Source organism: Atheta coriaria, unplaced genomic scaffold, assembly GCF_025399875.1.
Source record: "Atheta coriaria isolate IRGN ID8LTWV9N9 unplaced genomic scaffold, Caltech_Dcor_3.1 hic_scaffold_5_pilon, whole genome shotgun sequence".
NCBI lineage: Eukaryota > Metazoa > Arthropoda > Insecta > Coleoptera > Staphylinidae > Dalotia > Dalotia coriaria.
This window is the reverse complement of record NW_027045447.1, coordinates 5,214,317-5,230,717: the sequence shown is the minus strand read 5'-3', so window position 1 is coordinate 5,230,717 and position 16,401 is coordinate 5,214,317. Positions and strand designations below refer to the sequence as shown.

Genomic DNA, 16,401 nt, shown 5'->3' with positions numbered 1-16,401 from the left:
GTTTCGATTCAACTCGTAGGTACTACTTACTTACATATCGCATGAAATATAATCTTGTGCATGTGGTGAACTCGGTAAAAAGTTAATCAACTTGCTGATATTTATTATACCTTTGCGAATTGGCCAGCAACAACTAACACAGAACAAAGATGAAGAATTTACACTAATAAAAATCCGCCAACCAGCATTCTAGCGACATCTATGAATTTTTTATTACAATCAAACATAAAAACTTTAATTTACGGTTATTTTCAAGAAAAAAAAATGAGGTTTATGTTTTGCTGGTTTATTTTTGCTTAATTTGTAATTTTTAAAATAATTTTGCACTGCTTTTCTTCCTCTTCGCTCCTTCTTCCGCCAGCCATGCTGCCACGCTCTACCAACTCCACGTCTGAAATCTTTCCGCTCACGTTCTTGGCGAGTTAGCAACAAAATAGTTGAAATAGTGTATTATACCTTTCACGTGTCGGCCGACATTAAATGCACGCCAATAGAGCATAATAGCCATGCGGTGTGCGCACAATGCGCGACACGAACGAATTGAATGCAAACGCGAGCGCGCGCGTCTCGATGATCAATCGACGGGCATCGCAGCCGGTATCAGAACTAATAGATCTTGATAAGGCCGAGAGCGCAACAAGAATGGGCGATCCGGCTATTAAGCGCGAATCGAAATCTCATCAAATCCGACCTTTATGCGCACTATTTTCGTTACACAATATGCAATAATAGGACAAACAAGTCAAATAGGTTGCCAACAATGCGGACAATGTGGCTTAAAAAGATTTTCGAGATTGTCGAAGATCGATGCAACAAAGCGCTAAGATAACAAGTGATTTTCGAGGGTTGAGAACTCAACTGTCTTGTGAGTGATGTGCTTTTTAGCGGTTCATCATTCAAAGCAACGAGTTAAGTAAGTAAAAACCGATATCAAATTTTAAAAAAATAATACATAAATCTTGTTAGATTCTAATATGAATAAAAACAATCACCCTTAGCAATAAAAAATGAAATATTATATTGATACCCGCTTAAAATATATAAATTAATAATTTTTTGATGTAGGTACGTTTAACATGCAATTGCACAAATATGCCATGCGGAAAATAGATATTCTAGATAATAAGTAAATAATACGAATAACTTCTCACGAAAAACATCTGTCCGCGCACATTTCCAGTTCGATTCCATCGTCGAAGCGAAACTTGAAGTCTGCACCGCGTACCTGCTCCAACTTCCACTCGCACGCTGCTCTGGATATAAATAAATAAGTTTATTATAACAGGAATCGCGTGTAATATTCGTGTTGTTATTAAATATTATATGCACCGGAGCCGATGTTGGGCATAAATTATAATAAATTAGTGAGCACGTTCATCGAAGAACTCGTCGAATTCGCTTGTGGCCGGACTTGACAGATAGATGTGGAGCGTTTCCCTTCGACAACACCGACGAATGTGTGTACATTTATTAAGCTAGCACATAGAATAAATAAGAGCACGTATGTGGCAATTTTTGCTAATTTAGTTAAATAGGTATGTCTGCACTCGTTCAACAACACATCGAGAAATAAATGTTGACGCGATTTCACAGCGGCAAACAAGCTAAATAACACAAGTAAATGTTAAAATTATGTTAAACATTGCCATTTAGATGTGTTTTTGCAAGATGATTAAACTTAATTTTAATAATTTTAATATAAAGCGTGTTGTTCATTTGCTCGATATCTAAAAATTTTGATTTGTGTTAAAGTTTCGAAACCGTAAACATTTTATCATTTTGTCGCGATGTAAGACTTCGCATTTGTTAAACCGTCGGCGGTGCTTTTTAGAAGCTTAATTTTTAATGCGCGAACTAATCCCAAGAAGTCAAACGCGAAGACCTGCAATTTATAATCCACTCCATGGTAAACTCACATTTTCTTTAAGGTTCTGCTTTAAAACATGTAAAAAACTTAACCTTAGTTAACTGAAATGCATGCGGAAACAATCCTAACCTATAAACACACACATAACCTTAAAAATGTATTTTTATTCTTTTTTATATTAAATATGTTCAAATGTACCTATTAATATTTTATGACTATACCTACTTTCTAGTTATTCAAAGAAAATGTTCTATAATTTTCCGCTGTCGTGATTAATAAATATTTAAATAAACCTAGCACTAAAATTTATAATCCCAAACACATAAAATTAAACCCTTACATTCCTTTTGATCGAATCCCTAGCATATAACCACATCATCAATTTTTTTTGCTTTTAATTTTGAGTTTTACTGGTTCACAAGAACCAGTTGATGTGTGTGGAATGGAGATAATAAATGAATTTCCTAAATGAAACCGAACACGACCCAAGAATACGCAAGTAAGCCGACGATCATTAATCTCTATTTGTGTTCGGAAATCACAACATTCACAACATGTACTTCACCTCGTCACCCGTTCGTTCGTGCAGCGCACGAAACAAGGAAGAACATAAAAAACACAACACAAGATGTTCAACGCTCAACCAATGACATATTACATACTTTTTTATTCTTTCAACACCGCGAAATATTTTTCCTCCGGCGTGGTCCCACGAGAAAAGATTCCATCATAGATTATTCGCGAAGAATTAATTTGTGTGTTGTTTTCACTCGGAAGGGTTTCATTTGACAGTGTTTACAGTGGTCACAGTTATGCATCATTGGTGGTTCCACCAGCACCACAGCGAGTGTTAATTAGGTGTTGTTTTATTCACAGCAGGAGGTCGTGGTTTCCGGCGGTTGTCTGCTGGCAGCCTGCGGAAAACAATCAGCCAACTAATCATTTAGTGTGATGTTGTTGCTCAGCGTGTGGTTTCGCCTGCGGCGCGTGACCCTTCTTCGTGCGGCTTCTCTTAATAAAACAAATGAAATCATTTTCTGCTCTGCCAGTGTAAACAATCAATTAAATATCGCTTCTAACCTTAAAATAAACGCACACATAACCTATTTGCTGTATGCATGCGCTATCTACGATCGCGTTTGTTAAATGCAGCTTGAGAGATCTTGGGAATCATGAGTCGATGACTTAAATATATAAATATGCACGTGAACCGCTTGTCGTGCGCATCGAAATAATTTTTAATGCGTTCGGACAGCGGGCCGGCATCGTATTAAAGGGAATTAGTGGATTCCGAATGTCAGGCGACATCGGTTCGATAAATATTACGTGTGTGCACTGCGCCGTACTTCTCGTGCGAGCCCTTTTTGTCGGCGCTTTTCGTGCCGATGCCTTTTCTCATAATACGCATTATTAACGAAAACATATTCATAACCAACCAGACTGGCATCTTAATAAAAATTTGAAATTTCTCTCCATTTCACATCACAATCTACAAAAAATAAAAAAATAAAAAATACATCGACCGAATATAATCAAGCTCCAGCACTAATTAAATGTTTAATAAGTATCCAAAACAGAAAGTTTAACGAATTAATTTATTTTGAAACGTGTGATATTTTGATAATTGCGTTTGATCGTCATCGAAGACTGATTAATTATACCCGCAGTATAATTAACAGTTTCAACCGTAAATAACGCCGGACATCAAAATCGATTCATTTCATTATTCGTAGGTAGATAGGATTATTACACGACATCGGAATACATTAGCGGCTTCTTCACGTTCTGTCGACGACTCCTGCAGAGCGGCGGCATTCGCGAGATTTGTTGTCGTGTTGTTGTGCTGTATTTTGTGGTATCTTGTCGTCGCTAGCATTATGAACTGGCGATAGGCCTGATATATTATAAACTACAAGCGCGCTTATTAAAGCACGTTATGCCGCTGCGGTGCCACCAGATGAAGCCATCTTCGGTTGGTTGGTACTTGGATAAAAGTCGTTCGATAAATTACAATTATCTACTTTATACGCGCGCGCCGTCCGACGGTGGACAGCCGACGCGCTAAACAACGACTTTATTAGCACATTCACGGTTAACGTTCACATTCAACATCAGCGGCTTGCTCAAGAAACGAAAAACGTTAGCTGGTTAGTTTCTTCCAATGAAGAAGAAAAAAAAAGAGAAGTGAAACATGCATATAAATATGAATTCGTGTTTCTTTAGATGAAGGCGCGACCGCCCGTCGTAGATTACAAAAAAAATATAAATTGACTCAACACTTTTGAGTGCAACAATTTTTACTTAACTTCAGTTAAGTTGAAATGAGTTGTTTGTGAGAAATAAGAAATAATCTCAAACAATTTGCCATTACTAAATATTAAGATGTCTTCATCTTATGAAGTTGCTGATGAAGATGAAAATGATGGTATGTAGATTTAGACGTCGCGTTTCGTTCAGGTTGGCCCGGTGCGAGCTTGTAGCGATTCGGCGCACCGTCGGCGCCTTTTGGTCTGTCACTCATTGTTAGTGGATTGATCTGAATGATCACGGAATGGATAACCACCGACATCGGCATCGTGTGTAGAAGCTTTTCGCTCCACTCGCGGGACGCATCGTCATCCTCCAACATCATCAGCATCAGCATCAACATCACCAACATCAACATCAACATTAAAGTCAGCGCACGATCGTGTGCGTCTTTTACATTTTACAACATCGCCGGAGTATTTTATGTGGTGCGTTGTGCGTTTTACGAGAGTACAATATCTGTCCATCGCGGATCCATCCTATCGTAACGTATCGTTTCGGATCGAATAAAAACGGCGGCCGGGCAAAGGATGCGCGCACCCGCGAGTGTGCTTGTTTTTTTTTTCCTTGTGCCACGGCCCGATGAGGACGCCGACGGACGCTGAAGGAAAAGAGCGAAGGAGCTTTTAATGCCATTTGCATAAATTAATAAACATAATCGAATGAGTTGTGGTTTCGTATTAATATTACCCAAGAGGGAAAAATGGAAACTCAATTAAAAAACTATTTTTTGTTAAAAAAACAATTTTGATTGGAAAATTTAACAAATTTAGAAAAAGTAAAAACAATTCAATAATTGGATACCGAAATAATTCGCTTTCATTTTGTCTGTTATAATTTTTAAACAAGACGAATTCCTTAGGTACTAAATGTTGAGTGATTGACGTTGTTTTTAAATTTGCTAAATATTTAGATGTCATTAACAAGGGCTCGGGAAGCCATACACGTGTGCGCATATCATGCAAATAGGTAATAGGTATCTAAGTATCTACATTTTTGTGCAAGCAAAAATAATTTTATAAGCAATGGTTTACCATACATTGAACAAATTTGATTCAAACGTTAGATTATGTCTGGCTTAAGATCTGACCGATAAAAATTTCAAATAAAGCGGATAAACAGACAGCAATCATGTGAAATGCCCGCGAAGAGTCTGGAATAGGTTGGATTCATTAGCGCGTACCAGTTCTACCAATTAACAAGAGTAACATTTACATTTACATATCTATCACATAACTACCAATCACACAATGATCTACCATTTAATCTTGCAATCTATTGTTACTCTTGAAATCTATAGGTAGATATCAGAAATTGAACATTATAATACACAATTGTTGTTGACGAGGATAAAATTTATTTCCATCATATATATGTACACATATTTTGTTGCGCAATAAATACTAAAAGTAATTAAAACTAAAAACAATTTCGTATGTAGATAGGTATATAGTAACACTATCTATACACAAACGCACACATTCATCATTTTACAGTTTTAGCATAAGTTTTTTGTACAGAATATTTACATTGTTTACAAATACCACTAATTATAGCATTTTACACACACACAACGACCAATAGATTTTTTTTAATTGTTCACAAAGGTGCGGTCTAGTATGATTTTACATTTTGTATTCAGTGCGTTTCTATTCGGTTAATTTTTGACATGTTTCTTCAACAATAATCGCATAAATCAAGCTGCACAATGTAAGAAAAGAGCAAAATATGCATTTCCAACGTTAATTTTAATTTCAGCACAATTCGTTAATTAAGAAAAAGCATAACGTTTGTTTTGTGTGCAGGTTAAACCGGAAACTATTTCCTTAATATGCTGCTGGTCTTTGCTAATGCTCAGGTAAAACTAAACTAATTGGCGTCATGTAATGTAAATAATTTCTCACTATGATGTATGATGTAGGTATCCTTTCTTAAACGGTGAAAAAAGGCAAATAATTGGATTCCAATTATAGTTATGAAAAAAAGAACGAAAGTAGCGACGAGGTCAGCGTGAAATGTGAAGTGCTGACCAATTAATAAAATAACTGCTACCCGAGCGCTCGTAAATTGCGTCCCTCCAATTAATTTATACCCTTATCGATGGCGTATACGTGATGATTAACGGACTACCGTTGTGACGGCGACTGTTTCGTTATAGTGTTGATTGCACTGTTTTTACACTTTTGCTTTTCTTGCAGATGCAATTTCACGTTTTAGTCTCTAACTCTGTCTACTAATCACAGTCACTGGTTTGAGTAGTCCTTGCGCCTGCTGCGAGGCACCTTCCGGCGTCCGCCGCGGCTCCGGACTGTTGGAGCAGGATCCCTGCGAGAGCTGCAGCGGGAGAGGATGATGCAGCGGATGGCCAGGCAGTCGCAGACCGGGATACAGTTCAAATGGGGCGGCGGGCGCTGGTTGGCGCATGAATGCTGCAGCCGCCGCCTCCGCTTGATGCGGTGCGATGAGACGCTCCAAACCAAAACCGGCGCCCGGCGGAAGAGGCGTGGGCTTCGGCAGCATCGAAGGCAGATACGGGTTGTATCTCTGATACATTGTAGCCGCAAGTAGTGCGGGATTAGGATACAACCCCATTAGTGCCGGGTTGTATCCAGGAAAGGGGCCGGGATAGGCTCCGAGAACCATGGATCGTTTAAACGCGGCGAGTCGTGAACGAGACGCTGCTGTTGACCGACGGCGGAGTTTTCCTGTCGTGCCACCGATGAACACATCCTCGGCACTTGGGTCCAACATCCAATAGTTACCCTTACCAGGGTCATCATAATGACGTGGTACTTTGACAAAACATTTGTTTAGGCTTAGATTGTGTCTGATTGAATTCTGCCAGCCTTGTTTGTTCTCCCTGTAGTATGGAAAGTTCCTCATGATGTATTCATAGATCCCGTTGAGTGTCAAACGTTTCTCTGGACTATTTCTAATCGCCATCATGATCAACGCATTGTAACTATATGGAGGTTTATCATTGGTCTTTTTAGGATCCGTAGATTCTTTTCCATCTTCACCTTCTTTCTCTTCAGTTGAGTTTTTTGAACAGTCTAAAGGCGGAGGTGTCCCGGTCACGTCCAAATCCGAATCGGAGTCTGATTCGGGTTCACTCAGATGAGTCGCCTCATCAGTAGGACTCGCGGGTGCATCGTCCAATAATGTTTCCGGCAGCAGGCTGTTAATACTAAACGACTTGATCGGAGTATGCGTCATCACTGTTCCTTGTACCATTCTTGCATTACTATCACACATTTATTTTGAACTTTATCAACTAATGATATCTAGGGTCCTATCACTCGCGGAGCTCACCCCTCAATGAGGAACGCGACGTGATTGATTTTGATTGCTACAACGCGGCGCATTCAATATGTGTACTCAATAGCGACTAAACCGTACGGAATTTCCGTCGACGGTTATATAAACTCGCCTCGAACGTAGATGGGATGGGTCTTTTGGACTCGGTGCACCAATGGGGTTCAGCCAATGGCACGCACGGTCCTAGCCCCACGTCGGAGCAGAGTCGGTGTTTATTTTCGCTTGTTTGCGCCTTGTTTGTACTCAATATTTACGGCCGATTTATGCTGGAGAAGGCGCGGTCTAAACCGTAAAAAAGGCGGTACTTGTCCCACCGATCGACGGCAAGGTGGGGCATATCCAACATAGCACACATATGTCAACATCACATACGCAATTACACTCCTTGCAAGTAAACGAATAATGAAATAAAAAATTTGTTTCGTGTAGCAACCAGACACGCATTGCGCATTTACAGTCTTAACAGCAAAAACAACGAACACGTAATGATCAAAACAAAACAATTGAATAAAGGTGAAACATGATGGCGGGTAGGAACAATAAGAAATTGAGTTGTAATTTTTACCGGAGGTGCTTTTCATGTTACAACAATAAGTTTTAACATTGGTAGCACCAGTGCTTAGTATTTTTTGAAGCAATTCGTTACACCGATTACGAGCGTCGGTCTGAAACGGATTGGAAAGAATTTGGTAAAATGCTAAACTTTGAAAGGAAATAATTCTTGACCATTTGACGTTTTGACAACGTAATTCTGACTTGCTTGCTGAATGTTTTTGATTGTTTGATGATATTGTAACACATGTAGCGACACAGGGCAAAAATTTGTAATATACATGCATGCACAGCGTCAACATCCCCCTATTTTGCCACTTTCACACATACAACAACCACAAATACGCCATAAATCATATTTAAGGTCTATTGTTGTACGATCCTGATTTCTCGATGCGTGCCCCGTCCACACATGATGAATATGTCGGTCGTTCCGGTGCCGCCCGTGCACACATCGCACACACGCTTACACATACACAATAAAATGCGATGTCGTCTCCGTCGAGACTAACAAAACGGACGCAACCGAAACGGCGCGGTTTGATGACTTCATTGAGCCGGATCAACCGAGCAGAAGATATGCGGTTTACCTTTTATTTCGTGCACATGCACATGCGCTTGCAGTTCCTAATAGCCTATCGCTTCAATGCGATCAACGTGAAGTGTGCGCTTTTCTACGATTTTCAAGAATAACAAGGTAACCAAGCGCGTTGGAAGCTTTTGAAACAGCTGCCCTGAAATATATTACGATATCATCTAAATTCTAAAATACCAAAAAATGGGCACTTGAGGAAAAAACGGAACACTAACTAGACCTCTATACCTCTGTAAATCTAAAAAAATGTTAATCCATTGCTTTTCATTAGGTCCTCAGTGATCTTGCCACGTGGAAACGTTTCAATGTTAAAATCACGAACGTTTTTTTTTAAGTTATCATCAGTTTTTTTCCAATGCCACTAAATTTTGAAAGGGATGGAGAACGTTGAGATGATTTTGTAGTGTTGCCGCGCTATTGTGGCATGGCACGAGCTGTATTGTTTTATTCACGACACTCGTTGAAGACAAAAGTGTTGCAGGAAGTTCTTTTTTCACGCCGCTGCATGTGGAGGCATCCCAGCGAGATGAAAAGACAAACGATCGCGATTTTTTTGTGTTTGTGTTGAGCGACAGGAAGACGCCTCGTCACCACATCCCATTCGAGTGGGCACTAGATTAGCAAACAAAAGAACGCCACAAGGGAAGCACCTCTGTGCAATAGATATTGCTAAGACTAGTATTCAATATATTCTTTTATTAAATTTACACCTTGTATCAAAGTGGAGTGGAGTAGACTAATCCAATAAAAATCACTACTTATTTAAAGAACTAATTCTTCAATTTTGGGACTTTGATGGGTTCTACTTGATCAAGTTGTGAATGATTTTGATAAAATCATGATGGAGAAGAGTTTTGCTATGAAAGGGTTAAGTCTCCTAGGACCTCTCCATCAAAGGTCTATGTAGACCTACACAAATTTTGCATTTAACACTAAGGAAAAGAAGGGACAAGAATGGAATCCTAGAAATGTGTGGAAGAAATATCTATATTAAAAGTAGAGCTGTGTATGTCTAGTTGAGATGATGCATTACCATTGGGAGATGTTTCAGAAACTTTTAATTTCGTATCCACTCCATCAATGACTAGTGCTGCCATCAGAAACATGTTTCTCTAACATCACAAAAACATGTCAACGCTATTTATACAGATATTTTGGATATCTCACTTTGACACTTTTTCACTATGATCAAAAATCGATCGTTTTGCCACAATGTGTAATCATTCAACACGCTTGATTGCAGTAACAATATAGAAAATTGCATTGAATGATCAAAAGGAACAAAAATGCAAAAAATTGTGTTGGCTCGATTTACCCCGCACAATATGAAAATATTGGTGGTGTATGTTGGCCAACTAGCTGAACACTGTTCAGCACACACACCAGTACCCCCCATGTTCGTTAGTTCCCGTTAGTGGTTCCTTGTTTCCTTGTTCCATGCCCGTGCGTTTGGCATACATAAAGCCAAAGCTAACAAAACGAGTGTTATTTATACAAGCCGCAAAAGCGCATCGATATTATTACAAATCGTTTGCAACAACAATGGTACCCAATCGTACAAACAAAAGTATGCCAGGTTTGGGTACCTTAGATGATTTGAAAAACGAATTGGACGATTGTGATTGTTTGCGAGCGTCACCCCAGTCGTGGACCAGCTGCCAATCTGGCTATTTATTAAACATGCGTGTTAATCCGCACTCGGGCCCCTATAAACATGCTGGATTATTAGGATTGCGGCCCTTAAGTTTGGGGTGAGATTAGAGGTAATAATAAGAGGGAACCGTTTGGTTTGGTTTGGATGCAGGAACACGAACTCACTGCGCGTTGCCTATGGTGACACAGTGACACAATCACAAGTTGAGTACGAGTGTGATTTCGATTTTTGACACAATAGCAAAGCGCAAATGAAGATATAAGAAGAGGCACGTTGCATGTCACATGGTCACATATTCGAGGGTGCACAAAGCGATAAATATTTTCTGCAATTATTACCCTTACCCTAACGTTTTTGATTTCTCAATTTTAAATTCAAAAATATCATTGCTATTGAGTTGCAAATTTTTCAAGATAATCTAGTATTATTCGTTCGTAGAAATGAATTTGTTTATCCCAAGTTAGAGATCCACAAACACGAGGATATTTATCCTTGGGGATTTGCCAAGCCGCGAGACGGGAGGTCCTGTTGTCCGACAACAACACGGACAATTCGATTCACGTTGAGCGGGGCGTGCGCGCCCACCAAATGTGGGTACAACGTTAAACCCATTATTGAATCGTACAAAGCGTCGGCATGGATTTACCGCGTGGATTATCCGTGCCGAGTATGTCCATTCAAAATAATCACAATATTCCAAAACGCAATTGCAAGTAGACATAGAAATACGCAACCCTTTGACTAAAAACCCCTTCAACTTTTCAGATGGCTGCAAAACGAGAAAATCAAATCCGTCAGTTAATCGTAAGCAGATCGAAACGTGTAAGCGCATTTTTGTATTTTACTACTGAGTTTTACTGAGAAGTTAAGATGTTTTAAAAATTTGTAATCTACGCGTCGGACACGGGTAATTCAATTTACCGAGAAGCGCGCGTTGCAAAGTTTAACAGAATTACATGGAACGGACGATTACGATTACCTTCCTCGGTGATAATGTTTGTGCAATAGAAATGTTTACACTGTGGTCTACCGGCCCCTTTGGGAGGAAGACAAATCAAAGAACCAAGCGATCATTAATCACACGATTTGCTTTTTCTAGTAAAGTCATCACGTTCGCCAAAAAATGTTTGTTGTGCGCCGTCGAAAAATACACCATGGGCGTGGAAGACTCCACGACCGGCTAACACGTCGAGATTCGTCGGGCCGAGTTCAAAGGACGAGCGGCACCTCTGTAAGGCCGAAGCATCTAATGTGTCTAATGTGGTGGATCACACACAGAAATACAAATGACTAGTCAGCCGGATGACTCGACCGGAGTGAAACCGCACGTCGGGGAATATCGAATAATAAGGCATTCGCCGTTAACGAACGAAGAACTCGCGATTATGATGTCTAGATTTTCATTGCCGGCATACTTAAGAATACTCGTAGGTAAGCCTAGATCCCCAAAGGAGTTGTTTGCTAATGATGCGACGCCAAATTGGAAATTTACGATGTGTGTCGTGATGTTTTGCTGGATGTCGGAATCAATGTAGTCATAGTGGTGTTGATATATGTGTGCATTTTCCAAAAATGAATCCAAGTTGAGTTTCCCGCTGTTGACGTGCGCAACAATAGCGAATCCGGGTGATATTTATGTGACTTAAGTCACCTGCGCATCTATGTTGAATACAAATAGGGCGTATGGGTATTACCTATATTCAGGCGGCGTTTTTTGACTTTTCTTTTGCGATACGCCGCGTTAGACGTGCCGAAATGGTCCGAAAACTTTACGACAATAGATAATTATTAACACTTATCACTCAACTTGAGCCAAAGCCGACTATGAAAAAACTTTTCGAAATTAAGTCATATTATAGGGATCTTCTAGGTTCTAGAAGATTCAGGTTACCTACTAATAAAAATGTAAGCTGTCAATTACTTTTTTTCGGCATTTTATATTTTTTACTTAAGTAGCAGTTGCGTAGATTGAGTTATTAGTGTCAAATGATTTCAAACGGAAAGAAAAATCACTAAAAATCTCACGAATGCACAGAACATTGGAATGTACCTAGATAGGTAAATAAATATCGAAATTGGAAACGAAGATTTAATCTCAAACATGCTTTTGTAAATTAATGTCGCGCCACCCCGAAACAAAATGCCAGTAGCGGGTTCCAATATTCATTAATTTTAATTTTACGAAATTCTTAAAATAATGATTGGACGTTGAAATTTTTTCAACAGATGGGTGATTTTTCATTAAAATATTGATTGTATAATACGTAATTTTTAATAATTAAAAGACGGAAAATTAGAGAAGCGACATTCCGACTTGAAACCGACAAACATCTTAATGGACCTCACAAATGTCCACTTAGTCCGAACGACCGACGACGGCGGCTTTTTATTAATTACGAACCCGACTACCAGACGTTATCCCAATATCTTCCAATACCTACATGGTCGTTGAATGTTCTTCTAATCAAGATGCATCAATGAACAAGCATGCAGTATAAATAATTTCCACATCTAACAAAATTCTTTGAATTATTTTAACGAACATTTTGCGGGGAAGTGATTTACGTCAAAACAATATCGGAACAATCAACAGATATGAGATTTCTTAGTTGAAACCACCCTAGTCGTAGCAACTGATACCTAAGATCCCGTGCCCACACCGGTAGAGTTCAAAAGCACCCTTGATCCTTGATGTCTTCACGCGTTAATTGCCGCAGAATCTCGAAACGCACCGCCGAGCGGAATTTCTGGTGCGTTTGAGTGCGTGCTCAATAATGGAGGCATTTTACCACAGCATGGCGGTGGGTGTTCGAGTGGGCAACGTGTGTGGGTTCGCTGGTGACATCAAGGGTTGTCAATAACAAACCACACATATGCTAATCTTTTAAACCATTCGCCAAGAGTGCTCTGAGAGTATCTGCTAACAAGCCGGCAAAGATTACAGAACGCACTCGTTTCGGTAATTTTCTAATGTCACAGAGACCAGTAACACTCGTAAGCGTCTTAGATTAGTTGCATTTAGGTGGCCTATGTGAAAATCTTAATGTTTTAGGTGGTATAGGTTTAGACCTTTGAGGTTTCCTGTCGCCGAATTGAACTTGTAATAAAGACATTACAACCGCCGCTACTGAAGCCTCCACAGGCTTTGATGTACCGCCGGTAAGGTAAACATAACAGGAAAAAAAGCGCACAATTATCATTGTGATGTTTTGGAATAACATAATAATGCATGGCTGCGTCTTCGGCTAGGTGTAGGTGTAGGTTAAATGGACCTAGGAACATTACGCACAACTTGGAAACGAAAATCTTTTGAGCGGCATTTGACTTGGCCGACGTCGGCTTCTGTGTGCGCTTTGTGTTTGTAGTATTCTTTGAACGTGTGTGCTTGATGTGAGCGCATTTCGGATCAGACAATCTATTGGTAGAAATAAATAGCTATTTACTGTGTGTGTTGTGTTTGCTTTAGCATTTTTGAGCGTTCAACCTGTGCGTGTGTTGTTGCGACTTGACGTTTTTGTTATTGCGTGCGCTGCAAAATATGCGCAAATAACAACAGCGGACGAACATAATATTATCGATGTATTGTGTCTGCTCTGTTTGCAGTGCCGACTGCGCATTTGCAAAGAAATGTTGATCATAATAATAACACGAAAATACAAAGGCCGTCAACATCAAATAGATGAAATTTTGTATACGCATGCAATGTGAATTGGAATATTTGACGATTCCGGCGAGATCAAGCGATGCCGAAACGTAAACACACCTTTTATATTAATTGTTGAATATGTTTCTTGAAAGGAAAGCATTTTTTTTCATTTTCAGCCGGAAATGATTGAAATATCTTATTTGGCAACATAGAAGTTATGCAACCAAATAAACACTTTTTTAATATTTTAGTTCTAATTGATTCACAAATTTAGAAAATAATATCTAATAATTACCAGAAAATAGTTTCTAGAAAATTCAAGAGGTTTTTATTCCATAGAATTTTTTCGCCCCTTGCGTAAAAGAAGGAAAAGTGTTGGAAGTGTATCCGAAGCTCCCAAGTAGGAAGTGACTTGTCTGGCGTGTTTCTCGCTTGAATAGAACATGTCGCCCTGTACGGTGTTGGTAGGTTGTAGGTACATGCGAACGCCTGCATGTGGATATGGTAACGAGAGTAATAAGAAGAAAAGCCTTTTGTGCCGCTCTGACTCAGCGAGGAGTCAAGGCTTTTTACCCGATCTCAAGTGTGTTTCAGCGCAACATCCAAGGTCTTGCTGGCCGTAGGACGTCTTCCAATTGCACACTTGTGCAAGGACTTCGGTAGCCCCTCATCATAAGACTGAATTTGCTTTACTTCGCTTCAATAAAAACTGCAGATGTTACACTTTTTCCTCACATTGTAAAAAATTACCCAAAAAATAGTAATTTTCTTAAGTAATCGTTTACCTTACTTTGTTTGACAATAGATCACCAAATAAAGAGTAATTTGATAAGACCTTAAGACGTTTTGGTTGCGCATTTTTAGCCCAATTGGATTACAATAGTTGTGGTTTACGCAATCTTTAACATTCTTTCTTCATTCATCTTCAATATTCAAGTCTTAAATATCAGTAAAACCTTTAAAAACTTCTTTTACATTAAACTACATTAACCAGCTTTCTATTTTATCGAAAAAATCTGTAATTGGATACTCTAATAGATAGTTTAAGATAGTGTTTTGTGTTAACGTCGGGCGCAAACATTCTGCAACAATGGCACACAACAAAGTATTGGGTTGCTTATTTACAGATGCCAATCACAATCTTGATGGCTACTGTTTCGTATTAGGTGAAATGTGAAATGAATGAATTTTAGCCCTTGGTTTAGGACATGTTGTGTTGTGTGCATGGGCCCTGCCATTACAAACAACAAGCAACAAACATGGCTCAATACGAAACGAATATGATCAACGGTTCACAAATACGGCACTATCGCATGTTGTAATCTTGCTGTTTGTAGTTTGTATATTAGGTAGCAATAGTAAAATGTACCTACGAGGGTAACGTTAATATTGGACACAAAAATGAACATAGACAGAGTATAACAATAGATTATCAGATAGGTTACTCTGTTTTTACATTATCTATATTCAAGTTTAGATACAGTCACTTTTTGTAATATATTTATGCACTGACAAGAAAATTATGTTAAATTAAAAAAATCATTAAACTTTATCTAAAGATTTGATTTTAATAATTTATATATTTTTATAATAAGTACCTAATAATTGTGCCCCCTATAGCTTTCAGAAACCCGTATCTGAAGGAATTCTCACAATTCTCGAAAAATCACCTCATAATCACAATTCTGCAACCCTCCGCAATCTCGACGTGGCTTTCAAGTGAATTATCCCCTGTTTAAAATAAACATTCTAGTACCACGTTTTTATGCAAACGCCAGGAAGAAAGATGTTGATCAATTGACTGTTATTATTATAAAGTGGCTCGCAATTGAAACGGAAAGGAACACGCCGATTATACAACCAGATTTCCTTCGCGCGCACAGTTGACTATGAGGGGGATGCAGAAGATAAAGCATACCGCCCACGGCGTTCGGCAATCATACCCTCATGTCATACATTCCCATACATGCGACGTGCTGCTCAAGTACTCATACAACGAGTCACACAGTCATAAACCGTTGTAAAATCACTTAAAAACAGCACGATGTATACTCGAAACGCTGAAAATGTGAGCGCTTAATTTTTGGCCGATTTGTTAAAGTGGTCGCATAATTGTATGGGAATTTCTGCGGGAATCAGCAAAGTCAAAAGTTGAAACTAAAATTAAAAAAAACACATGAGGTATTTTCGTGTGACCAGAAATCCGAAATCCGAAATGAAGACATCGGTCGCTTTCGTGCTTCTTGTTCCTAATTAATTAACATCTGATTAAGTTGTGTCTTTGCTCGTCTCTTTGCCGCACATCCGATACTATACCTATGCCTGCGGCATCGCGATCGAAAGAGTATTTAATTTCCATAAATATTTTGTATAAATTAAGAGGCCTCCTGATCGCGGCTCGCTTTCCTGGTCGCTCGCGCTTGCAAACACAAACATTCGGGAAACGCCGACGGAAGAATCAA

The 16,401-nt window shown here is 39.1% G+C and overlaps 1 protein-coding gene across 1 annotated transcript; it reads right to left on the bottom strand.

The window, feature by feature from the left end:
* Window positions 1-5,508: 5,508 nt before the first annotated feature.
* On the bottom strand, window positions 5,509-7,549 carry LOC135791841 (fork head domain transcription factor slp2-like). The gene has a single exon (XM_065302397.1). The coding sequence runs from the start codon at window positions 7,427-7,429 to the stop codon at window positions 6,395-6,397; it is 1,035 nt and encodes a 344-aa protein (XP_065158469.1). The 5' UTR covers window positions 7,430-7,549; the 3' UTR covers window positions 5,509-6,394.
* Window positions 7,550-16,401: the final 8,852 nt, after the last annotated feature.

Excerpts from the sequence above, each read along its gene's own strand:
- LOC135791841 (XM_065302397.1), bottom strand. The coding sequence starts at position 7,429 with ATGTGTGATAGTAATGCAAGAATGGTACAAGGAACAGTGATGACGCAT.